The 19,482-nt window shown below is 33.8% G+C and overlaps 2 protein-coding genes and 1 long non-coding RNA gene across 3 annotated transcripts; 1 reads left to right on the top strand and 2 right to left on the bottom strand.

The window, feature by feature from the left end:
* The first annotated feature begins 3,197 nt into the window (after positions 1-3,197).
* On the top strand, positions 3,198-4,188 carry LOC135087323 (uncharacterized). Its single transcript, XM_063982121.1, has 4 exons — positions 3,198-3,274; positions 3,381-3,470; positions 3,551-3,619; positions 3,899-4,188. Exons 1-4 carry the CDS (start codon positions 3,208-3,210, stop codon positions 4,186-4,188), a joined length of 516 nt encoding a protein of 171 aa, XP_063838191.1. The 5' UTR covers positions 3,198-3,207.
* A 318-nt stretch (positions 4,189-4,506) lies between these two features.
* On the bottom strand, positions 4,507-6,810 carry LOC135087322 (putative nuclease HARBI1). The gene is made up of 4 exons (XM_063982120.1): positions 6,578-6,810; positions 6,201-6,487; positions 5,877-6,056; positions 4,507-4,850 (listed from the first exon to the last, which is right to left on the bottom strand). The coding sequence occupies exons 1-4, from the start codon at positions 6,808-6,810 to the stop codon at positions 4,507-4,509; spliced, it is 1,044 nt and encodes a 347-aa protein (XP_063838190.1).
* A 10,183-nt stretch (positions 6,811-16,993) lies between these two features.
* Positions 16,994-19,206, bottom strand: LOC135087343 (uncharacterized). Its single transcript, XR_010260753.1, has 3 exons — positions 17,836-19,206; positions 17,666-17,745; positions 16,994-17,578 (listed from the first exon to the last, which is right to left on the bottom strand). It is a non-coding gene; the product is annotated as an uncharacterized LOC135087343 (long non-coding RNA).
* Between the last annotated feature and the right edge of the window lie 276 nt (positions 19,207-19,482).

The raw sequence follows: 19,482 nt of genomic DNA, 5'->3' as shown, positions 1-19,482 counted from the left end.
TATTAACAAGAACCTTATAACTTAAAATGCAAAAATATCTACACAGTAAAATGAAAACCCAAGATTGAGGTAAATATGTTTTATTTTTATTATAATAATTACCTAGTTACAAACTTTTATTTACTTACAAATATATTACACAATAATTATAATTATCATTTACATAGTAGCCCATATCTAAAACTAACATTTTACTTTTAAGATAATAAGAAAAAACAAAAATAGAAATCACAAAACTAATATTCACTTCCTCCAAGTTTCCGAGATATTTTTGATACAAGTTCCTCCGTTTCATGAAGGATATTGTCCACCACACTTGTCACAATGTATTGAGCACTAGTGATTACATCTCCGTCTCTTGAATCATCCTCGATCGCCTCCGGAGAAGTAGTCAAGTCAAAAATCTTTATTTTTATGAGCTGTCGTCCTTCTTTTTCATGCTTCACTTTAACGAAAGATGTTGACGCCATCTTCAACTTCTTGTCCAAATTCTGTGCACTCTTCCTGGATTTTGAAATTCCTCTTTTCTTCTTAATATTTTCTTGTGCCGGCAAGTTTGGTAACGGGTGACAATCTTCAGCAAAATAAATCGGAGTCCAATAAGGACTACCAACGTTTACTAACGTGGACGACATCTTGAATTATTATTTGTAACAAAAACTTAAGATGACTGCTCGCTGTGAATATCGATGTGGTAATGACTCTCACTTTGAGCAATTTAATAGGACATAGCGTAAACATTGTGCTGACATGCAACTGCAATCTGACCTATCTCAGGTGCGAGACTTAGTGTGAACAAAAACCTGTTGAAACTTGTATCAAGCAAGCGTGCATGTTTCCATGTATGCAATCTGATCGATGTTCAGAAACGATAAAAAATGTGATCTATTTAGCACAAATTGAAACAAGTCAGAACTTGCATTTAACAAGAAACTAAATAAGAAAAAGGTATGCAATGAAACATGAGAATACTGAAATGTAATTTATTAATAATTGTCACCCATATACCTATTACCAATGATATTATATAAAAACAAAAGCAGATATGTTATAAGCGTTCGCGTTGTGAATACTCAAATACGTCCCAATTGGGACGTCTTGTGTTTAGTCTTCGTGTGGCTTACGTCGTGCGCAATCGCGTGCGTACCATACCGTAAGTTCCTGTGTTCTTACCAAAATAAATAAAAAATGCCATCGTGTGTGTTTCGAAAGTGTACCAATTATGACTCTAAAGTAAACAAAATACAAGGGATCTCTTACCACATGTGATTATGCAAAATTATTTAGTATTTATATTTTCAATTATTTATGCAAACAATCAAGACGCCATGCGCCATGTTCAAGTTAAGAAAGAGAAAGCGATCTTGTTTTGACGTTAGAGCGATAAGGATGCGTGCGCTGCGGACATAGATTAGTTAGTGCAGAATCGTTAAAACTATAGCTATCTCTTTCATTTGCGTGCTATTTCGTATCTTTTGTTTCACTTATCAGTTACATTTGTCAATGTGTGCAATTTGGAATAGCTCGGCACGGATTAAAATCGTAATTTCTATGAACGTAACATATCTATAGTTCTTTAATATCATTGCCTATTACATTATTTACAAAATAGGACAAAAATGTTTATCTACAATACATAACTAAAACTTACTTCTATTTATATTACTAATATTCTAACGCGATATTTATCTAACAATCCTTATCTATCCATAACTATGATAAAACTAACAAATAAAGTAGGTACTAATAAATAAGCATACAGCATCAAAAAGTTATAGAATAATGTCCCCACGACTAAGGGCCGGTTTTTTCATGGATAGTTAAAAGCCAAATAACCATTTGTTATTCTGACTATAGTTAAATGCTAAACCAACCAGTTACGTCTCTGATCGTTTTTTGAGTCCAATTTTAACTATAGTCAAATTTAACAATTAGTTAAAATATTGCCATTAATAATACAAGGTTTTTCCACGAATGTCAAATAATATTATTTAGGACTTTTTTTTTAATGTGGCAACACTGACAGTTGGGGACAGAAACTTCTTGGCGGGAAACTTATGCGTTTTGTTATCAATTTCGATTGATTTTCTAAAATGTGTATTAAATCGAATATTATAGTGAATTAATTATTAGTTAACTATTAACTGTTCGTGAACATACATCAATATATTTAAATAAAAGAAATCTGTGTTACGTCACTTCAAATTAAATATAATTATTTTCTTGTCACTGGCCACAAGTGCAATAAAACGCACGAAGCCTGAATTGAAAAAAGAAGAAGACAGACATTACTGTCAGTCAAAGTCTGCAAAGTAAACAACAAATTATCGAATTTATAGCAAATGCAAATAAATGACAAAATGTCTAAAAAATCTAACAAGTAAGTAGATATTCAACTTTATACATATTTCTTTCCTGTGTCTATTAAGATCGACCGACGCGAGTACTAAAACTTATTTTTTGTTGTTAGAGACCGCAGCTCTAATTTCTCAAATGAAGAAATTTCGAAACTAATGATGCTTCTGAAAGATCACTCTGTAATTACGTGTAAAAAAACGGATCATACCAGCAATATCCAAAAAGATGCTGCTTGGAAATTGTTGGCAGAAGAATTCAATTCTGATGCAACAAAGTTTAGAACAATTAATCAGTTGCAGCAGAAATATAATAACATGAAAAAAACTGCAAGAAAGGTTAGTTTATTTTTTACAGTATTTTTGTCTGTAGGTACAGTGTAAGTAATCGAAATGTTTGTACATTTTTTAGGAAATTGCTGCAGAAAGAAAAGGCATAAAGCAAACTGGAGGTGGACCACCTCCTCCAAAGCCATCAGAAGCAACTGAATGGATAAATTCAATTATGGGGGAATCTATATCTGGCCTTCCAGCAATTTACGACAGTGATGCTAAAGTTAAGTGAAAGTATAATAATAAAAATCATTTATTTGCTCAGAAACATTGTAATACAAATTTTCAAGTCTAACATGTTTTGTCTGGGATAGACATGCAAATTAAAAATATTATAAATAGGTACATAAATCAATATGCCATCATTCCTTATTGTATGCCTAAACTTTTTGAATTAAACTGTGGAATATAAAAACTGTCAAACTGAGGCAACATAATATGTCTGGCTACGCAGTCGAAGGATTAATAAAATTTTTTGTATGCTAATAATTTGATTTTTTTTACAGATACTAAAAATGTGATGACAGCTGTTGACATAGACACTACAGTTTATTTAGATTTGTCACAAGAGTCATTAGTGGAAAACTGTAAGTATTCATAAATAATTCGTTATTATTACATATAGATACAAAAAATTTAATGACACAGTTATATAGGTTGTTAATTTATAACTTCTTTAATTAATACTTACAGGCAACACTCAAGATAACCAAATGGATTTGAATAGTGAGTTCTGTGAGTCTGAAGAATGTTTATTAAAGGAAAATGTACCCAACAATATTGGTAAAAAAAATATATTTTGATGTTGTTTTCATTATATTATATTGTATACATATAATTTAACAGCCTTATGATTGTTTCAGTATTCTCCAATGGATTTGATACATCCACACCGAAGGCCATGCTGCGAAAACCTGTTTCCAAAGAATTGTGTAAGTTAATAATTATGTTGTACTAAATTTTGTATTTTGGTATGTGTGTAATGAATAAACTCAAGAACTACTCCTCCAGTCTATTATAGCAAATTGAAATTCAAGAATGCATTTATAATTAATGTATGAAATCAAATTAAATTTCTTTATTTGCATAATAATTCCAGGTACATAAGTGGTTTTACATAGATTTGGTAGTTTTCACTGAAATTTGCTCGAAATAGGAAGGTAGTAGTAGTAGTGTAGTAGGTAAACTAATTTATTTTATTTTTGTTTCAGCTTCGGAACAAAAAAGAAAACCTGCATTTAATATTACTCCATCAGAGACTAGAAAAAAGATAATTATGCACACTGAAAAGAAAATGGATTTTCTAAAAAAGAAAGAATTAAGAGACCTAAATTTGGCTAAATATGCCAAAGAAGAGCATGAAATGAATATGAAGCATAAGCAAGAGCTCCATGAGCTCGAAATCAAATATAAAAAAGAGATGTACGAGCTTATGTTACAAAAATGTAGATATGATATCGAAAAAGCAAAATTAGAATTAAATAAATTGAGTCCTGCATAAAACTTGTTTTTTTTTTATTCAATTTCTATTTTTATTATTTCCTTGCATTATTATAATATTTATATGTACGTTGAAATTGTAACTTTGTATGTTTTCTGATTTATAAACGTTTACTCACTTTCCATTACCTAAAATTTGGTTATAAGGAAACAAAATAAGCACACAGGTTTTTTGTAAAATATACATATATTATGAAAGTTTTCATTGCCTAATAAAGAAAAGAATTATGCAGTAGTTAGTTGATGAGTCACTGTTAGCACACAAGTAGTAACTATAATACTTTTACAATACAATATACAATTCTGTTACAAGCTTTTATTAATGATCTTCCAAAGCGTTCAACATAGGGCTGAAATATGATATGATAAGATCATTTCTATATTGCCTATCATTATCAGCGATCATTGGAAGTACCAGATTTTCTTCTTCCATTAATTGTACTAGTGAATTTTCACCTCTTGGCAAATTTTCTTTCTTCATTATACACAGGTTATGGAGGATTGCAGTGCTCACAATTATTGGCTGAACATTACAAAGCTTTACTCTTAATTGTGAGCCTATGCACGGAAATCTTCGTTTCCACACACCAAAAGTTCGCTCGACAACATTTCTTGTTCTGATTTGACTTTCGTTATATAATTTCTCAGCAGGAGTTTGAGGATCTGTAAGTGGTGTTAGCAAATACTTTTTTAACACCTTTGCTGCGGCAGTAACTTTCTAATACTTTCCATTCCTTCGGTACAAGGTCAATAAACCTGGTATTAAAACTTACATTGTGGCGGCACAAGGCTTAAAGACCTTGTAATATTTAAGATATATTAATTTTATTTTTGGCTTCATGTTAATAGATATTGTGTATTTTTTTTTTGAATATTAATAATAATGCATTTATTGACATACACCTGAAGGCGTTCGTGAATAACTTGTTTAGTATAAAAATTATAGCTATATTCAAAATACAAGGCTTATGCACCCTGTGCCGCACTGAAGTAGGGAAGTCTGGTGGGTATTCTAGGGATGTGAAATACAAATATCGATAGTTCAAATTTAGTTTTAATAAAAATTTAAAAAAGTAACAAACAAAGATGTTTTAATAATTTAGTCTAAATATTTTACAAATAAGACATACGTGCATAAATAATTAAATAAGCTATATTTAAAGAAAACATATTATTTAATAACATTTAGTTACAACTTTAAATGTTTGTCACGAAAAACATTATTTAAATTAGCAATAAATCGTGTAGCAAATTAAATTATAATCAATTTGCAGTTTTGATTTTGTTCGTTTCTCTTGACGCCATGTCGACATGTGCGTTTCTTACAAATGCGAGGCAACACTGGCTGCACGAAGCTAGCGTGAGGTGCGGTACCAGGTGCGCAGGGTACAAGGTGCTTCGACCTGGTTTCGCATTGTGAAGACATTTTATTACTTCCGTGCGGTACCAGGTCTAAAAACCTGGTATTAAGGTAGGTACATCATTGGATTCTATTTTAAGAATACATCATAGATATATATTCATCACTTTCCTACACCGGACCCAATTGAAGTTATGCCTTTCGCACGACAAGGAAGACTATAATTTTCTTAGCCGCACGGTAAGCGAGACGTACACCAGGTCTATAGACCTGGTTTCGCACTCAACGTGTTAAGGCATAGCCTCGATCCCCTAAAAGACAACACCTGCCTAGCTGTTGGGAGCTCATCATGTCTTTTACCCTGCTGTTGTTAAAAATAGTGCTGTCATGCACAGAACCTGGCCACCTTGCTACAATATCCCTTATCTTAAGGTCCGCATCAGCTACCACTTGAGTGTTTATAGAAAATATGTCTTTCCTATTTCTGTATAGCTCAGCATTATCACCGCCTGAAATAAAATAAAAAAGTATATTAAAGGTTTATTATTTTAATACATATCTACAATGTAGGTAGGTACTTTTAGATTCACTGAGCTGTTTCTTTGGTCTGAGGGTATGGTTAGACTTTTTTACATAAAGTAGGTAGTATTTACCTGGGCTCATAATACGTATATGTGTGCAGTCTATTGCCCCAACTACACTCGGGAATTTTGCAATGCTGTAGAATTTAGCCATAACTTCTTTTACTTCTTCGCTGGACTGTGGCATTGCAATTAAATGAATAAATTTGGTGCTAATAGTTCTTGACACCAAGTGAATCACTTTACATGCCGCTGATTTGGAGATCCCAAATAAATCACCAGAGCATTGTTGCATAGTCCCGGTAGCATAAAATCTTAACGTAAGTAAGATTTGCTCCAGAGGACTAATTGCATGGTTCCTAAAACAAACAAAATGAAAGGTAGGAATATGAATGAACAACCTCCAATGATTTTATACTTTGATTTTATATTACGTTACAACAACTCACATCGTAGTAGGTGTTTTCAGGTAGCTCCCTAATTCACTGACTAACCACAACACTGTTTCTTTGGATAGCCGGTAGCGTTGAACAAAATCCACTTCATCCCAGGTCTCCAACGGTGGAGGTCTTGGTTTAAAAATTTTTGGGCGTCTCAACAATACATACTCCGCATAAACTTCATCGTCTGATGAGTCTTCAGACTCCAACATATCAAAGTATCTAGCTGCATTCAAATTCATAGTACTAATAGGTAATTTACTGATTTTTGTTGCAAAGCGCGATAGACGTTGAATAGAAGGTTGACAGTAAAATCAGCTGTGATGGTAAATTTAACCATCGGCCATCTTGCTAACCACCCAAATTTCGAGGGTTAAATTTTTTAACTATTTGTCAATTATTTGACTAATGGTCATGCTAACTATTTTTCAAAAAACGCATTTTGCTGTTATTTAACCATTAGTAACAAAATATGACCAATGGTTGCGTTAACTACGAATCAAAAAACCGGCCCTTAGTGGCGATATTATTATCCATAATAAAGCGTTTGTCATCTTTCTTTGAAAGTGCTATTTTATTTTGTTCTCTTGTATAAATTTGGTGCTTGATTGTTTTAAAAAGCACATTTTTGCCTCTAAGGTCTGTTCCTGTTGAAAGAACTTTTACATAATCTGAAAAGTTTAATTTCTTGGTCACAGGTTTTTTTACCCCTTTTGCCTTTTTGATTTCATAATTGTCAGTTTTTATGCTGTACAATTTTGATCGTAACCCTACAAACTCTAACAATAATTGTCCACCTAATTCGTCTTTAAATAATCCAGGCACCTTTTTGTTCTTTGGGATGATATTGTAACAGTTGTTATCAACATAATTGCTTGTATCAAAATAGATCGCGAAATTTTCTTTCAAATCTCGATAAAAATCATCTGTGTGTATATCATATAGTAAACTATCAGTGTCCGTGTAACACAAAGATATTTTTTCTTTGTAAAAGTTTTTCATTACAGAATAATGAAAGTCATACATGTGACTTTTTGATAACTCTAACACTGAAAACCCTATGTAAATGGGCTTATTTAAAATAACCTTCTCACGTTGTAATTGTATCGCAACTAAGTTTTCATCAAACACTGTTGCACTATGAAAATTAGGACGGGCAATCAATTGTTCGACGGAATGACATTTGTTAGTTACATTGCGCTCATCATGCCATGTACTGACAAGCTTTACATCAACTCTGCGTTCTGTATCTTCTAATGTCTTTCCAAAAATACTGTTATTTAACAGTTTAAAAAAATCTTGCTCAAAAGCAGATGTTGATTTCTGTCTAAGCTCCGTATTTAAATCAATGTATATTTTTAAATACGGGCTCTGCTTGAATGTTATAGCTTTATGAATTTTCTTAAGTACCAATCCGTGTTTGATGCATATTTTTAAATGAACATAATGAATGACATAATTATGTTTATTGAACAAGTTAGGTATAAGTTTCTTATGCTTTGAGCCTAGTGGAACATAATTTTGTGCACAAAATGGAAGGTTGTTATGCAAGTCATGCAAGCTTTCAGGATAATCGATATCTACTTCCAAAATATACCCATAATCGCTATTGTCGGGAACATTAACTATGTCAAGCTGATTACACTCTTCTTTACTCAAAAACTTAAAATCTGCGTATGGCAAGTAACTACACATGGCATGTCCATATAGGTTATTGCAATCTAAATACATCAAATAATTTTGAGGTTGACTTGAATCAAAATCAGACTGATATTTGTTATTCGATTTTGCGTATCTTTGAGAACACAAACAAATACCCCCTCGAATACCACTTTGTATCATACGAATTATATCTAAGTCAGATAGAAGTTCTAACTTGACATTTGTTTTCAAAAGCATAGCATCAAAGCTGAGACTTGGTGCAGTAAGATAGAAAGCAGGATCTAAATCATAGTTACTTTTACAAGTAAGCCGAAACTTTTCGAATATATCAGCTAGTAATAAAACATCACTTTTCACGTATAAATCTGTATACATTCCTAAGTTTTTAATTTTAAACGCTTTCCAGACTTTAAGGGCATGTTCGTAATCAGATGTACTTATGGATTCGCCCGTAAGACTGCTATAAAAATCGTCTATTGACGGCAAGCTCGTTTCATCATAAACAGTCCAGTTAGACATATATTCATAAGGATAAATACCTTTTCTACGCAATAATGCAAATTGATGTTCATTTAGACAAATTTTATGTAAATGTGTGAAGTCAGCATGGTTAAGATTATTAGCCAACTGTTCTAAACTGGTGCCCATAAATTTAAATGTATCAACAAATCTTGCTGCAACAAAAGTATCGTCTGAAAGAGGAATAAACTTAGTAAAGGAGATGTAATTTTCCTTACTTTTTGGAATTACTTTGATGGACCCGGGAATACGGCTTAGCTCCCGAATGAACAAATGGCAGTCATAGCCTGACAAATTGTGAAAAAAAATTGGAACGAATTTTGGGATTTGAAACTTAAGATTACAAAACGAGTGAGCGGCGCCTCTATAGGTACCTGTGAAGTGACAGTGATCTCTCACTTTATCACCAATTAACAAATTTGAACATAAGTAACAATACTCCGCGCTGTCAAATTTGTATAAATCGTCACCGTCAAAAATAATAGGCACAGGATCCTCGGAAGCCGATTTAATGATGCTGAAAACTTTTTTTATGTCCCTCTGTAAATAATCAACAAACTTTGATGCACAATCAGGGCCACGATAACTTACTAAACGATTAAGGCTACTATCATAATTACAGACAATGTAATATGCAAACGCAGCTGGAATATGTCGTTGTGTATTCGTTGTGTGATGCCCTTGAGTTTCGTTGCATGGTTGGAGCAACGTTTCGAAATCAGCGTATATTACAAAAGGTATGAATTGTTTACATTGAAAATTTTTAAACTGAACTACAGACCCTTTATCTGGAAGAACAGTCGTGACCCCTCCACACTCATGCTTCTCATATTGTAAATTTGATTTAAAAAATAGCAAGCAATCATCGCAAAAGTAAATCTTCCCATGATGTTTAGTAACTTGCTTTCTTATCAATTTAGGAAGATCCTTTATGTGACAATAATGCGATTTACAACCATCTTGCAACAAAAGCATGTTAACATGGTACTTTTTTCTTAGTTTGGTTTTGTATAATGGGCCCGTAATATTGTTTTTACTATCCAAACCATAGACATTAACACTGATATTTTCGTTATTCTTTTCAAATATCTTTATGTCTTTAAATGAAACAGGGAAGGACATATTACTTAAATTTAATATAGTACTGAAGTGAGGATACGACGACACTCGAAAACCATTCTTTTTTGCTGGGTACAACGCAGCCATTACAGTCCATGCGAAACAATATTCATCATTATTTTTTATGTTTACACATGCCCGTTTCGAACTAATCGTTTTTGGCAATTTAATATAGCATGACCCTTTTAAAGGCGAATACCTATTAATGTTCGTTTCAAGATACTGAATTTCTAAAAGAGACCACCCACTTCCCTTTTCCTGGAATTCATCTATCTTTTTACAAAGAATTTCAGAAACAATCTCCAAGAAATCATTAAAAATATAGTTTTGATGTATGGCAATATTTTCTGTTGCAAATGACTTTATTTCCATGGAATCATCTTTAGGTAGAATTACTTTAACAAATAGTTCAAAGTTTATTTTCACGTTAACATGATTAGCTAACGCAGAGTCAATAAGTCTTTTCAACTTTGAAGCAATGCTAAGCAAGAACTGCCTTGGGCAAGTAGCAGCTACAGCGCTATCATCATCCGCTTGACGCTCGCGCTCTGCGCGTATACGATAAGAAGCTATGCGGTTCCGAAATGCTGAACTGATTTTTTCAATGCCTGTATCAAACTGTACTGCACAGTTATTTTTATGTTTAGTGCTACGCAAGTGACCTGGGAAGGCTTTACTTTTAACAGACTCTTCACAAATTGAACAGTAAATAGTTTTACCCATGTTGAAAGAGTGACAAATTGGATAAAGACAAGTAATTAACACACAAAAATATTATAAGTTGAATAAAAGTATAATTAAAAACTTACAAATTAATTATCTTAAAACTAAAATAAACACCTACTTCTAAAGATTAAAAAAATCACTTAAACTCACTATTTGTTCTTATAAAATATTGGGTCCTTGTGGAACCGCCGCTTTGCGTCCCTTGCAATTTTTTTTAATTGCACCCAGAGCGGATCGTTGGGCTTCACCCTCAAGCGCAACTGTGCAGTCCACTTTTCAGCCCGCTGACGAGGATCCAGGTCGATGATGTCGCAGGTGTTAAACACCTTGACATCGAAGAAGATCTCCCCCTCTTCGACCAGCTCGACCTGGCGCGTCACGCCATCAGCGACTCTGCGGGCCAGGGACGACCACAGCGGCGACGCTTTCGGGACTGGCTCGGGGCACGGTCCGTCGGAGTCGTCGCCGAATAATTCGCTCGAAAGCGATTTCGCAGACTTGGTTGTGCCACTGAAATAATCAAAGTTTAAATTATAATAAGTTCAGGAAAACAATATAGGACCCACAGTTTGAAATGTATGTCAAATAATAATAATAATAATAAATATCCTTAGACATTTTACACTGCGCTTCTAGTCCCAAACTAAGCAAAGCTTGTACTATGGGTACTAGACAACGGATATAAACATACTTAAATACTTTTTTGTAAATACATACTTATCTTATTATACATAGAAAACACCCAGTCCAATACAAACAATTATGTTCATGCACACAAATGTTTGTACTGTGCGGGAATCGAACCCGCTACCTCCGGAATAGTAGTCCGTTCCGAACCACTACACCAAACGGCCGACAAATGAATATTTAAAAAAAATTTAATACATACCTAGTGGACGTCTTTTTCTTTGATTTAGAGGTGGCCGAAGGTGTTTCCGCCTTGGCTGATTTTTTCGCCTTCTTTGCGGGTCTGCAATTTAAATACAAAATAAATTATTAACAATCGTAATTTCCAATGTTATAACACAATTAGATGTGACATTAAAAATACACAACCCACAAAAATTACTATACTTATAGAAAGGCATACTAGGTACTTGTAATCATTATCTCAGATCCTGTTACTTTCCTACAACCACTTCCTGAGCATTTGAAATTATAGTATGTAATGTGTAGTAATAAAGATAGTATAGGTATTTACTTACTGTGGTGGAGGCTGTTCTTCGAAGTCCGAGGGCTCAGACTCAGAGTCCCAGGATGCCACCTTTTTCTTTGATTTAGAGGTGGCCGAAGGTGTTCCCGCCTTGGCTGATTTTTTCGCCTTCTTTGCGGGTCTGCAATTTAAATACAAAATAAATGATTAACAATCGTAATTTCCAATGTTATATCACAATTAGATGTGACATTAAAAATACACAACCCACAAAAATTACTATACTTATAGAAAGGCATACTAGGTACTTGTAATCATTATCTCAGATCCTAACTGTTACTTTCCTACAAACACTTCCTGAGCATTTGAAATTATAGTATGTACTGTGTAGTAATAAAGATAGTATAGGTATTTACTTACTGTGGTGGAGGCTGTTCTCCGAAGTCCGAGGGCTCAGACTCAGAGTCCCAGGATGCCACCCGTTTATTATCTGATTGTGACCTAAAAACATTTTTTTTTGTTACTTTTTGGTTTTAATCTTTATTGAGTACAACACTAATTCTTAGTTAGACAGAAATCATGACTATAAGCTGAACTAGAATCGAGTTTTTGTGCCGGCGGGAATCGAACCCATTTCAAATCCATGTCAACTACATAACAAAAAACTTAGTGCAATACAACAAATAACTATCTAATCACTTAATAATCACAAAGGAAACTTACGAACATTTTGCGAAGTGAGTAAGCAGCACGAGGAGCACGAGAAGCACGATGAGCACGAGGAGCACGATGAGCAGTTAGGCACTACTTGAGTGTTCGTCAACAGAGGAGACTCGATTGATGGAAAGACTTCATGAAACTTATTTATACTTAATTTCATGATGACACACAAGCAAAAGAAGCACGTAAAACACACATGTTGGAAATGTGTGTAAATGCACTGCTTGCATTTCTATGTTCATGGGAAAATAACATAATGATCAAATTTCATTTTTACTGTAGACTGATTTTTGTAGCATCTAAAACAGCACGAATCACGTTCGTTATTATTAGGGCTGTCACCCATAATCCCATAATGTTTTGCAAGATTGTGTTTATATTATGTTGATTCCATTACGAGCAAAGAGGCATGTGCTGTATTATGTATACTTATTTTAAATTAATTTACGATGGAGTGGTGCAGTTATTGACATTAAACATCTAAATATTTATGTCTAATCATACAATTACAAAAACGAATAAAGCCTGGGTGTAATATCAGAACTAACTTTGAAATCTCAATGAAAATACAAATATTACTATCACATACATCTGTAAATATAGATACTTTCACTTTCACCAGCGGAACAACCCTAACACATTTACTGAACTAGTAGCGCATTAGGAGTGGTAGTTAAACTCAGTATCAAAGTAGCTTCACTATTCAACATTATTTAAAAAATACACGTATTGTATGTTGGAGATAAACTAATTACCTAACCATGATATTTCATAACATTATATGTATAAAAATAAGTAAGTAAGTGTGCAAGATTAATTCTTGAGGATAATCATCTACACCATTAAAATGTAGGTTGATATTTCTTCAGATCACGTAAATAAATATATTATAGGTAAATCTACATAAAAATCATTTGCTTTAGTTGTATCATCATAATCAGAGTTATTAAAATAAAGTATCCCAGTTTTACCGACTGGGAATCGAATCCGCTATACCCTTAAACCACTAACCCTATAAGATATTCATTGCACAGAATGATACATAGATTCAAGCTCTAAGAACATTTCCAATGTAAGCTGACCCGTACAAAGCCAACAGCTGAAATAATAAGAGTTCATCTTATGATGGACACATAAGTCTTGATATTCTCATAACATTGTAGGTAGCCGAAACGCCGACATAGCAAAATAGTGTGAGAACGTGTCATGTGCTTGCGCGCAAAGCTGCGCAGTTACAATACCTATGTGCAGGATGTCATTTGATACCGATTCAAATTAATTTCTTGCGATAGAGATAAAGGTGGGTTTACATGTAACAAATGCGATGTTTGAATATGTGTTTAGTTTTTAGGTAACTAAAATGTGGTTGAATCAGATATAATAGGTTTATTATTATTTTATCGATCATATTATTTGTCTGTGAAGATGTTCCATCAAAATGTGTATTATAATAAAAGTGATGTCATATTTCCAAATGTATCCCATTGTAGGGATGGCGATTCTTTCCGAAAAAGATCGATTTTTTAAATCGTTTGGAATCGAAACCTGATGTATCGATTCACAAAATATCGAGGTCTAAAAGATCGATTCCTAAAATATCGTTTTCTTTTTCTTTTTTTTTTCAAGTTTGCGTTTCCAATGAATAATTTATAAATGAATTTTATGAATAATACTTATTATGAAATAAGTTATCACTAATTAGTGTAATCAGGGTTCTTTTAGTTCAGAGAATTTAATAATATTGCATTTTTTTCTAACAAGTCCATTCTTTATCTATATAAAATAGCATTTCGATTTTCCTGGGTTAAATATCGATTCACTGAATCGATCCAGTGCTACATATCGATTTAAAAAATCGATCTTATTGGCCCGAAAAATTATTCGATTAATCGATCTTAGATCCCCATCTCTATCCCATTGTCTTTCGAACAATTTTAATTAACAAGAACATTATTCCTTTTGAGCCATTCGTAATAAACAATAATGGAGTTACATATTAATAAAAATAGTCACTATTGCAATCATGTGAACCCACCCTAGTCATCATGGTTCATACTGTTAGCTTTCGCAAGTGAACCTCGCACTCCGCCGCGTAAACATCGGTTCGTTCGATTTATTGTTGTGAACATACTTGAATTAATAGTAAAATATTATAGTTTAAATTAAAACTAAATCTAGTAGGTAGGTAACGCTTCGTGTTATTAAAATCATGATTTTTGAGTGCACCAAGTTTTCTGACGCTTTTAAATTCGGATCGTTTTAATTTTTATTTTCGGGTAAGTAGACCTTCCTACTTAAATACATTTTTGTAGACTACTATTGATTTTGTTTGTTGGGTCTATGCACTGTCATTGTAATTGTCAGCTTTAAAAATATCTCCACCACTTTTAACAGAGATTTACCTAGCTTGCTCAGGTTTAGAAAAAACAATCTCTAAAAACTGGTGGTTAGGTATACAAATCTGCTAAGGATCATAAAAAGCATTCGGTTCTTGTCGGCTTGAAAGATAACTCCGTCACTTTCAACAGAGGTTTACCTAGCTTGCTCAGGTTTAGAAAAAATAACCTCTAGAACTGATGGTAGTCATTCAGTAGATGCTTGATAAGTTCGAACTCCACCAAAGAAAATCCTTAGAAATTCAATTGACTGTCTAGCATACTTCTCCACTAATTTGGACGAGGCTGTACCTAGCTTGCTCAGGTTAAGAAAAAACAGTCTCCTGAACTGGTGGATTGGTCGTGTTTAGTCCTTTGAAAGTTGCTCCATCACTTTCAACAGAGGTTTACCTAGCTTGCTCAGGTTTAGAAAAAATAACCTCTAGAACTGATGGTAGTCATTCAATAGATGCTTAACGAACTCCAGCAAAGAAAATCCTTAGAAAGTCAATTATAAATTGCAACCGATATCGAAAAAGTGTAAAATTAATATGTTAGAATAACATTCGCGTGTGGTTTTATTTAATGGTGTTGGTGGTGATCGGCATGCGATAGCTTATTACCGGCGCTCGACACTTGGATACCAGGTGAGTCCTTTATTCTGAATTGGGAACACTAGCACAAGCCAAACAGGGTTCAATCCGACGAAGCGAGCCGCGGCGAGGAGCGAAGCGACGAAGCGAGCCTGCGGCGAGCGTTCGGATTGAACACTGTTTTGCTTGTGCTAGAGTTCCCAATTCATTTACTACTCATGTAAGTTTTTTTTTTTTTTTTTATCATGTTGTTTATTATAAATATGAGGTAACGGGAACTCTAATATGGTAAAATTACTATCTCTTTATTACAACATTAGGTGTATCGTGTATCGTATAAATTTTATCTGTTTTTATAATTTCTTTAAATATCCACCACAATTCTATCTGTGGGGACCTATAAGTGGTTATCAAGTGTTATTAACTGTAAAATAATCAATTATGTAAACCCTGGTCTTCCTAATATAAATAAATAAATAAATAAATAAACTTACTACCTACCCTTTTTCACATGAACGCGTAGAAACATTAAAGTTGAAATTCATATCAAACACCTTCTAAAATCTAATTGCCTCTAAACTGTGAAAAATTCTAAATCAACGCAAAAATTCAAAACGCCGCATATTTTGAAATTCGCCACTACTCGCAACGGATTCAAAACTTAAAGACTACTACGATATCTAGTAAGTAATTTGATTTAATACGTCATAAATTGTAAACCGCTACGTTTATACGGCGGAACCCTCGGTGTGCGAGTCCGACTCGCACTTGGCCGGTTTTTTTGAATAATGTTGGGATCTGCTCGAAAGGCTAAAGGGGGCATTGATTTGACGGTGTAAGTCCTACTTAGATATGAAAAAAAAAATAAGTATATTTAACTTAAACGAAAAACTTTCTAAGCATACCTATACTTACAGGGTGACGTGTAATAAGTCGATGGCTCTTACGTATACTGGCGTAAGTGAAAAAAGTAAATTTTACAGGAGAGCCATTTTAGTGGCCAGAACCATATTTTTGGGTCATATCTTCTGACCTACTAAAACGAATTTAATGAAATTTCACATTTAGCCTTAACATGTAATGCTTTTGCTACTGCCGTTATCAATTTTTATATTTTTGTTATATATTTTGAGATTTTACGCATTGCCCTTTTACGTCGTCACATTTCTATAATTTCATGTATATTGTTCAACGTAAAGAGACTTAAATGACAATGTAAATATAATATTTTAAGCGATTACTCTCTTTAGTTATGCATGTAATTATTTTAATTGTTATCATGTGCTATATCAATAATAAATCAGTTAGAAAAAGTTGTTTAATGTATCGTTATTACGTTTTAACGCAAATACGCCCATATACTGTGCTCGAGATTTAGTTAGGTTGCAAGAAAGGATTTTTTCCTGGCGGCTTGGTGACTGGAATTGAACCGCCACCGGTGCAGACGGAGAAGATGGTGAATTGTCTGCACGTGAAAAAGAGGTTGTCCGGCTTGCAGAAATTTATAAAAGTTACCGTTCCTTGTATGAAATTAAAAAATGTAAATAAAACAGCTCCCTCTCAATTGACACAATTTATTTTTATCTCGTATGCTCATATACAGTTAACAATTAAGATATTATAACCACTGTAATAGATAGTGCCAACCTCAAGGGATTCAGGGTCGTTAAATAGGTTCGGTTTGGTGAATATTATTGCCACTACAAATTTCTTAAAACTCAGCCTAAATATTAAAAGACTCTAATAGTTAAGATAACTGCACGATGTCAGGTCGGAAAGACTCCTACTTGAAGGATGGAAAAGTGGGTACCTTGGAAGCCATGCGGTTATAAGCCGTTACCCTGAACGTTCCTCTCTTCTTCCGGGGTCCAACGGGTCTCGCACACTTTTAGGCTCCAAGCAGCGTCCTCCACGGCCTCAAGCGCGCAGTGCCAGATGAAGCTCTTGCATCTCTTCGACAGGTAAGCGTTCAAACTCTTGCAGAGACAGAGGTTTGATGACAAGGAGGAAATGCGAAGAGATCAGCAGTTTAGAAAGGACAAATATTTCATACGAAATGAAGAGAAATTAAAATATATGAAATATCATCAAAATATTATGTTTAAATTATAAAATGTAAAATATGAAATATGAAATCCCGCATCTGAAACGAAAAATACGAGTGTCAGCATCACATGTGGAACGTGGCATTAGGTTATGAAAAAACCCGCAATGGGAAAGAAATACTTACGAAGGCTGTTCACTAATTTGAGCTTCGCTCGCAGCCCTCAGCAACCCAATACCCTCATCCGAATAGAATTTAGGGAATTTCTGAAAGAAACGATCACATGAAATACCACGTACTGGAATACGAAAAATATCAATCACGAAAAATAAATAAATTCTCCGACGGGAACTTACCTCATGTGTGATTATTTTAAATTATATTAAGAAATTATCGTGGATGCATTCTGCAACACACGATTTGAAACACAGGGGATTACATCCCCGAAAATAATAAAATTGCGGTTGCGCACGATCGACCAAAATTCCAAAGTGATTTGACAGCTCAACTGACAGTGACAATGACTCGCATTGACATCGCGAAACGTTTCGTTTCGCCGCTTAGATAAAAAGCAAATACTAATAAAAACCATGATGAAAACAATCTCCTGAACACTGAAAATATTCTATTAAAAAATAGAATAATCAAAACAAAAACATTAGGAAATGTTTCAATAAAATATATTTGAATTGACTGAGCAAAAAGCGCCATCTATTGCAAATTAGTTCAAAATCACGCCAATAGATGTCGCTAGTAGTATCCTAAATCCAAATATCCAGTAAGAAAATCAATTTGTGAAAACAGCCAAAACTGCAACGCTACAATACCCTCCCCCCTAGACATTCGCACGGAGAAAGAATCTGAGCTGCCCTCAGCGAACTACAAACTGAAAAAGAAAAAAAAATGTGTCTAAACGCAGAAAGACCTCAAAAAGAAAACATTCCAGCAGAAACTTCAACTGAAAAAAAAAATCTAGAAAACAAACAACGAGTTGTAGGGTATGCTGACATAACAGGAACAAAAACAAACTGACTTTTCACTAAGCAAAACAAACCAGATGAAAACCAACTACCAGGACTGATGTTCTTCAAACCTAAAACAATCTCTGCTGTCTGAGCATAACCCAACACTAACATACAGTCATCTTTCATACCTCTCTTTCATACCTGTAAGCATCAGTTTCAAATTATACTGCTTGCCACCTGCATTCAAAATTCCCCATAGAGTCCCAACTGTGAACCAGTGGTACTCGAATCCCCAGTAACGTTGTAAGGCTATTTCGGCCATTACTAACATATTTTCTGGAATAGCCATCCAGTGGGCCCTAGGGAAAGTGTATATTTCAACACATGTCATCCCTAGAAAAAATGTCTGGGTTAAAAACCACAGAACAAAAACGTCGCTGGCCACAATATAAATTGGACGTCATCGCAACAAAACATAAAACACAGGGAATAGTGCATAAAAGCACATGATGTCATCCCTGGAAAAGACAAAACAAACGAGGCATGTATATAGGAGATACATAGCACTCACACAAAACAAAACAAAAACACAGAGATAAAATCTCTGGAAAAAAAATCTGAACTTTAAGTTACAGATAAAGCACCGAGGCAAAACTGTAGCAGATACCCGACAACTCGATTGTGTCCATAAAAAAATTTTGCTATAAAAGAATCTATTAAATTCCCAACAGAAAAACATTACACCATACGATTGTGTCCAAAAAAAAAAACTAACTAAAAACTAAACTCAAGTTAGTTACCAAAGCAAAGTACCTACCTACACAGAAAAAAAAATCCAAAGTCCTACGACTGAGAACCTTGGCAAAACTATAATTTAAAAAAATCTTCCTTAAAGAAGGTAGCTTAATAAAATTATTTTTGAAAAAAAAAAAAAAAAAACTATGTGGCAAAAATACTTTCCAAAAGTTAGTTGAAAATTAATTATTATTTATACAAATTTAAGAGAATGGCACTTTACTAAAATTAACAACTTTTAAT

Source organism: Ostrinia nubilalis (genome assembly GCF_963855985.1).
Source record: "Ostrinia nubilalis chromosome W unlocalized genomic scaffold, ilOstNubi1.1 SUPER_W_unloc_1, whole genome shotgun sequence".
Classification (NCBI taxonomy): Eukaryota; Metazoa; Arthropoda; class Insecta; order Lepidoptera; family Crambidae; genus Ostrinia; species Ostrinia nubilalis.
Note: the sequence above shows the minus strand (reverse complement) of the source record. Positions and strands in the feature narration are given on the sequence as shown.

Bases quoted from the DNA above. Each gene is read 5' to 3' on its own strand.
- LOC135087323 (XM_063982121.1), top strand. From the start codon at position 3,208: ATGACAGCTGTTGACATAGACACTACAGTTTATTTAGATTTGTCACAA. The intron at 3,471-3,550 runs GTAAAAAAAATA...TGATTGTTTCAG, and splicing joins AAATGTACCCAACAATATTG to TATTCTCCAATGGATTTGAT. The intron at 3,620-3,898 runs GTAAGTTAATAA...TTTTTGTTTCAG, and splicing joins ACCTGTTTCCAAAGAATTGT to CTTCGGAACAAAAAAGAAAA.
- LOC135087322 (XM_063982120.1), bottom strand. From the start codon at position 6,810: ATGAATTTGAATGCAGCTAGATACTTTGATATGTTGGAGTCTGAAGAC. The intron at 6,057-6,200 runs GTAAATACTACC...ATTTTATTTCAG, and splicing joins TATACGTATTATGAGCCCAG to GCGGTGATAATGCTGAGCTA. The intron at 4,851-5,876 runs GCAGGTGTTGTC...CACCACTTACAG, and splicing joins GATGAGCTCCCAACAGCTAG to ATCCTCAAACTCCTGCTGAG.